The following is a 7,103-nucleotide window of genomic DNA, read 5'->3' as shown; positions in this document are numbered from 1 at the left end:
TTTTTTCATGTAATTTTTCATCGATAAGCTTACCTATATGAATTTTGATAATATCAACTTTATAAGTATACCGATAATCAATAGCATATTGGATGGTAGAACATGCCGCATGATCACATCTTGATCAGATGGTTGGTTTGACGATCCAATAAGATGGTGTCATGTCGTTTGTCACTTGTTACTTGAACTTTCATTGGCAAACATATTGAGATAATATATACAATTACATATATAAACACGTCAATAATTGATAAAATATTGAACGGTCAGACATGTCACGTAATTAGAAGAATTGCTAAAATGTTTCACCTCCATATATAGCGAGCTATAGCTGACCCCCTCCCTCTATACTCAATTATTTACTAGAATATCCCATCTATATATATACACACACATATGTGTGTGTATTATTGAGTCACTCTCACTGTCATCACTAGCTCTCCCAAACACTCTCTCTTCCTCTCTCCCATGGTTGCCTTCTCCTCCTTATCATCACCATGTTCTCCTCCCATTTCTCCCTCCCAAGGTTACTACCAATTCCCAATATTAATTACGTACTCCTTCCTGAATTAATTAATTAAATTATGTATAATTGCTTACGTGTGCATGGGTGTGCTGACATGCAACAGGTGGACCCGAGTTCTCCGGCGCCAGAACTCCCAGATCGACGACGCCGACAACAACCACAACTCCAGCAACATTGAAGACATCATCAACGCCCCAATTGTCAGCAACTCTGTCGAATGCTACGCCTGCACTCAGGTGGGGGTCCCAGCCTTCCATTCCACCTAGCTGCGACGGCGCCCACCAGCCCCAGTGGGAGGCCTCCGCCGGCTCTTCCCTGATTCCCATCCAATCCCGCTCCGACCTCAAAAAAGGAATCTCCCGCCGCCGCCCAGCTGGCCCCTTCGGCCCCGTCCTCGACCCCCGAAGCAAGCTCGTCCAGCGCTGGAACCGCGCGTTCCTCCTCGCACGTGGGATGGCGCTGGCCGTCGACCCGCTCTTCTTCTACGCCCTCTCTATCGGAAGAAGCGGAACACCCTGCCTCTACATGGACGGAGGGCTGGCAGCAATTGTCACGGTGCTCCGCACGAGCGTGGACGCCGTGCACCTGTGCCACCTGTGGCTGCAGTTCCGGCTGGCGTACGTGTCGAGGGAGTCGCTGGTGGTCGGCTGCGGAAAGCTCGTGTGGGACCCACGTGCGATCTCCTACCACTACCTTCGATCTCTCAAAGGTTTCTGGTTCGACGCCTTCGTCATTCTCCCCGTTCCGCAGGTGAGTCCACAGGGCTGAAGAAATTTTTTATTCGGATGAATCGGTACATCAAATGTTTTTATATAAATAATAGAAAAGTTTAATATTTAAGTTATTATCTTTTTAATATATATATTTTACCAATTATATAATGACACATGATATACCACCTACTTCGATCAAATTGAAAAATCTCTCCGTTGGCTGACCCTTGATAGTCTTCATTCATCTCTTTTGTTTAATTACAAAATTGCCCATGAGTTCCTGCCCCTGCCTGTCTCCACATGAAAAAACTTGAGTAGGAACACGTGCTCTCATCTTATATCAAGGCTTTTCCCGCTTCAGATTCATATAATTGTCCGAATTTTAAGAAACTAGCCTTTTTTTTTTTTTTTTTTAATCTTTCTAGTGTAACGGTCAAAGTATTATATGATAACGGTATATTTTAGGAAGTAATACTAAGGAGACTAACATTTAAAATTAAATTTTATAAATTATATGACATAATTATTTGATGATTGAATTATTATTTAAGTGTTAATGAACGTACTCATATTAGTAACACACTATATAATTTACAAATTTAATCTAAAAATTTAGTCTACATAGCGTTCCTCGACATAAGCAATAAGTTATATAATAATTTAAGAATAATATTTGGTTACTCAAAGATGAGTAGGAATTACTACCCAAAATTCTTAGTATTTTAATCACAGAGCTTCGTGTTTATGATCATAATTGTTCATACTATAAATTGCACTGTAAATATCATATCTGCAAAAATTAAATTAAAACTAAGGTCGTTTAATCAATCTATTGTAGCAAATACACAGACGGTTCGTAATGCTTTTACCAATACTGTTCATTTGGTTTTAAATAGTTTGATGACTACTCGACCATATTTTTAATTGATTTTTTACAAATGAGATCTTTATAGGGTGATTTATAATATGAACGGTTCTGATTATAAACCCGAAGTTTTATAAATGGACAACAAACAATTTTGAGAAATTTTGAATATGAAATCTTACTCATCTTTGAGTAGCCAAGTATTGTTCATAATTTAATTGGAGGTGGGTTGTTTGGCCTCCCATTTCCATACTCTCCCTATGCTCTCCTGTTTGTGTGATCACGGTTAAACCACGTCAACATTATATATTCCTATTACTTTTTGTTTTATTATTTCTATAAAAAATTAATACAAAATATTGACGTGACTTAACCATGACCACACATCACAGGAAGGCATGAAAAAAGTATGGAAATGAGAGGGCAGACAATCCACCTCCAATTTAATTAGCCCCTAATAAAATCTGTTTGTGAGAAACTACAACTTTTGGGACCAAATTGCTGCTTTTTGGCTGAGAAAACAGTCTTCTGCCTCTTTTGTTTTTGCAGGCAGTATTTTGGCTGGTTCTTCCAAAATTGATCAAAGAAGAGAAGGTTAAGGTGATAATGACCATTCTCCTCTTAATTTTTTTGTTCCAATTCCTCCCAAAAGTCTACCACAGCATCTCCTTGATGAGAAGAATGCAAAAGGTCACAGGCTACGTATTTGGCACCATTTGGTGGGGTTTTGGCCTCAACCTCATTGCCTACTTCATAGCTTCTCACGTACGTAAGATCATCAAATTACACGCTTTAAAATTCAAAATCTGTATTAGGTATAGTTCTTGATGCTTAATTAATTTTTTTTTTTTTTTTTTTTTTTTTTTTGTGGTTTTAGGTTGCCGGGGGATGCTGGTATGTGCTCGCGATTCAGCGCGTAGCTTCGTGCCTAAGGCAGCATTGTGACCAAAATGTCAAATGTAATCTCTCTCTGTCTTGCTCGGACGAAGTTTGCTACCAGTTTTTGTTACCGTCCGCCACGATTGGAAACCCTTGTGGAGGGAACACGACAACAAGCGTGATGAGAAAGCCACCACTGTGCTTGGATGTAAATGGCACGTTCAACTATGGAATCTATCAGTGGGCTCTTCCTGTCATATCTAGCAACTCCCTTGCTATTAAGATTCTCTATCCCATATTCTGGGGCTTGATGACTCTCGGGTACGTTGTTAAGCAAGTAATCTTCACGATTAACTAGTAAAAATGAGAATAATAGACAATTTATAAAATTAATTGTATGATCTATTGCAGCACATTTGGGAATGATCTTGAACCTACAAGTCACTGGTTAGAAGTGATTTTCAGCATATGCATTGTGCTTAGTGGCTTGCTGCTCTTCACTTTGTTGATTGGAAACATTCAGGTGACTTTTTCACTTACATAAGAATGTACATTTTGCTTTTGGGTTTCGAGTTTTTTTTCTTTCTTTTTTCGGCCAAGTGGTCTGACTACGAGTAGACTTGAGCGTAGCCAAATTAGATAGGGCAGTATGCCCTCGTAGTTTAAATTTGATTAGAATATCTGCTTGAATAAAAATGGAAACAATGGATCTGACCATGCGTACCTTACAATACTTGATGCAGGTATTTCTCCACGCTGTTATGGCAAAGAAAAGGAAGATGCAGTTGAGGTGCAGAGACATGGAATGGTGGATGAAGCGGAGGCAGTTGCCGTCTGGATTGAGACGAAGAGTACGCCATTACGAAAGGCATAGATGGGTGACAATGGGGGGAGAAGATGAGATGGATTTGATCAAAGACTTGCCGGAAGGGCTCCGAAGGGAGATTAAGCGCCATTTATGCTTAGACCTCATAAAAAAGGTTCCCCTGTTCCACAACTTGGATGATCTTATTCTTGACAACATGTGTGATAGGGTTAGGCCTCTGGTCTTCTCCAAAGATGAAAAGGTAACAAATTGATCATCTGCAAAGTGATTTAATTACTCTATGATCACATGATTTACATCCCAATTAATTTAAACAGATAATTAGAGAAGGAGATCCTGTGCCGAAGATGCTATTTATCGTACGAGGGCGCATTAAGCGCACCCAAGGCCTAAGCAAAGGCATGGTGGGAACCAATGTGCTTGAACCGGGAGGGTTTTTTGGCGATGAGCTGCTCTCCTGGTGCCTTCGCCGGCCATTCATGGACCGCCTTCCAGCCTCATCCGCGACATTCACCTGCATTGAATCAACAGAAGCATTTGGCCTCAATGCAGTCGATCTAAGATACATGACGGATCACTTCCGCTACAAATTTGCCAACGAAAGGCTTAAGCGAACGGCGAGATACTACTCTTCAAATTGGAGAACATGGGCAGCGGTGAATATACAATTCGCTTGGCGCCGGTACAGGTTGAGGACTAATCGAGGTCCCGTGATTCCTGTGAATCCAAATGGAAGCTCTGAGAGGAAGCTGTTGCAGTATGCTGCAATGTTCTTGTCACTTAGGCCACATGATCACCTTGAGTAATAGCACTCTGTTAGTGCTCAATAAAATCTTGTGGAAAATATAACTATTTGGACCACATCTTCAGATCATGTTATTAACACATCAATCAAAGAAATGGTCTGAAAATGTAGTTAAATGTAGCATTAGTGTATGTAGAAACATTGTTCTATGATAATATCCTCTTCATTACTGTTACTTTCAAGAGAAACAAGATATTCTAAACTATTTCAATGTATGAGGAGAGATTTTGAACTCGAGTGTAAGTAGGTAGACACACTATCATCGATAACTAACCTAACACACGGCAATATTAGCTCTACAAATAAAGGGCATTGTCTAAATCACACATTAATCTCATCTAATTAAGTATTAAATCTACATTAAGGCTAATTGGTATGGACAATCATATATGTAGTCAAATTATGTATAAAAGAATACCCACGATATTTCTACATGTTAAAAAAACATTTCTATGTTTTATTTTTCTCTTTTAAAAAGATGACCAGCTAGTTGCTTCATCACGACAATCAATCTTTTCGGGAGTTGAGAAGACTCACAGAGGCATTTCAGCATCCTCTTGCCACATCTATGATTCACTAGCGTCAATAATCGAATCTAGGATGTGCAGTGTGAAATACGGGCCTAAAATTCATCCCTACTACTATGCCACCCCGTGATGGTTGCGTTTCTATGTGAATTACTTCAATTCTTCACATTTTTACACATCCTCTTACATATGACATGATGAAAAAAATTTTAAATCTAACACGAAGAAAATTTAAATGAGTCACATGAAGCACAGTACCCGTTGGGCTTCATAGGCAGGAAGGAACCATATTTAAATGAGTCACATGAAGCACAGTACCCGTTGGGCTTCATAGGCAGGAAGGAACCATCCACTTATCTACAATACTGGATCTTGTGATTACAACTAAAGCGACACCGCCATCGTCCTTTTTCTGCTCCGTTCAGGCCTCACTAGTGTCGCTTGATGTTTGTACGACGTGATGTCGTTTACCTTAGCGATAAGTAAACCATTGCATCTTGCATGTCGTTTACTAGACAATAGACGTTGTCATGTTGTCGGAGGCGAGTACAGAGAGTAACGTCATAGCTTACATATCGCATCACGTATGTTGTTTAGCTGTTTTGGAGGTCGAGGTGAAAAACGACACATGCAACTTCCCTCTTTCTTCTCCAGAAAACAACACAGTTTACTCTTGATTTTATTTTCAATTTATAGTCAAATTATCCAAACAAAAAGAAAAGACTTTACAGTGAAATTGCTTATTTCTAATGAATTTTTTGGATGCTTTACTGCAGTAGTGGCAGAAAGCAATGACGACTATGCATCCTGGTGCAGGTTGGATTCTCACCATCCTCCTCCTTCGTTGCGACAGTTTACTTTAGAGGTTCTTCTGAATTTGTTTGCCACTTTTAATAATTTAATTTACCAGTATATTTTTCATCTTCCAGTTTGAAGTGTTTTATTTGCTGCCGACCCATAATAGATGAGATGGTATGCTTAATGTGACTTTTCTAGACAAATATTGATGAATGAATATATCTATATTGCGAGTCGATGCAAATTTGCAAGTTTTAGAACTATAACAATTGCTATAACATCTAGTAGGGAAAATCCATCCTTGATTCCAACTACACAACGAAGTATTTTCAAATGTACCAAGTTTGTGTGCATTTGAAGATGCTTGGTCTTATATTTAAAGCTAGATTATTCTAATTGAAAATCTTTTAATTGCGGTCACATACAAAAATTTCTCTATTTTCCCTAAAACACAAGATTGTGTTGGATCTCTATTGAACTGTATATCACAACTTATTTGAATAGTGATATACGATTTGCATATGTTCTCACAATTGTTTTTTTCCAAGGTTTTTATCACGATTTGTCCTGTAATCTCTTATTAGGGTTGATTAGCTCAGCCAATCCCAACGGTCTTAATTAAAAAAGCTTGCTTCTGTCCCAAGGCAGAAAAATACCCTAAGTTCTCGCCCAAATTTGCTCCCTATTTTTTATTTTTTGCCACAACAATTTTGGTCCAAATTTGGGGTTGAGATTGTTGTGCCCTCCAAATTTGGCTTAGCTTCCCAACCCCAATCAGCTTTCTCTTTTCTTCTCTCCCTCTCAACCAACGAAAATGGAGGTCACATTCGTCATGACCTCCCGGCCACCCTGACCTCCCACATATTTTTTTTCTTTTTCCAAAGCTCGTTCTAGGGTTCTTCCCCAAACCTTTTCAATTTGGGGGTTTTTACGTTTTTTGCCCTAGAATTTGCTTCAACACATCAAGTTCCCTTCACCCAATTCATCATAAACTTCATGTTCAGCTCTGCAGGTACATTTTCTTTCTCAGAAATGCTATATGCACGATATTTTTATATCACATTGCTGATAAGGGAGGTTGTCCCCGTGATTGACATGTATTAGAGAAGTGGTGAATAATGTGACACGAATAACGTGTGTGTGTTTAAGCATGAATGTAATTTT

General features: G+C 39.1%; 1 protein-coding gene across 1 annotated transcript; it reads left to right on the top strand.

The window, feature by feature from the left end:
- The first annotated feature begins 367 nt into the window (after positions 1-367).
- On the top strand, positions 368-4,789 carry LOC103955664 (cyclic nucleotide-gated ion channel 2-like). Its single transcript, XM_048577978.1, is given in 8 exon segments — positions 368-526; positions 630-789; positions 791-1,276; positions 2,654-2,869; positions 2,982-3,304; positions 3,395-3,506; positions 3,727-4,050; positions 4,127-4,789. Coding segments are annotated over 8 exon segments (2,139 nt in total). The 5' UTR covers positions 368-497; the 3' UTR covers positions 4,616-4,789.
- Positions 4,790-7,103: the final 2,314 nt, after the last annotated feature.

Source organism: the organism of the source record quoted next, unplaced genomic scaffold (genome assembly GCF_019419815.1).
Source record: "Pyrus x bretschneideri cultivar Hongxiangsu unplaced genomic scaffold, Pyrus_bretschneideri_v1 Contig12, whole genome shotgun sequence".
NCBI classification, from domain to species: domain Eukaryota; kingdom Viridiplantae; phylum Streptophyta; class Magnoliopsida; order Rosales; family Rosaceae; genus Pyrus; species Pyrus x bretschneideri.
The sequence above is the reverse complement of the archived record's forward strand: the minus strand, read 5'-3'. Positions and strand labels throughout refer to the sequence as shown.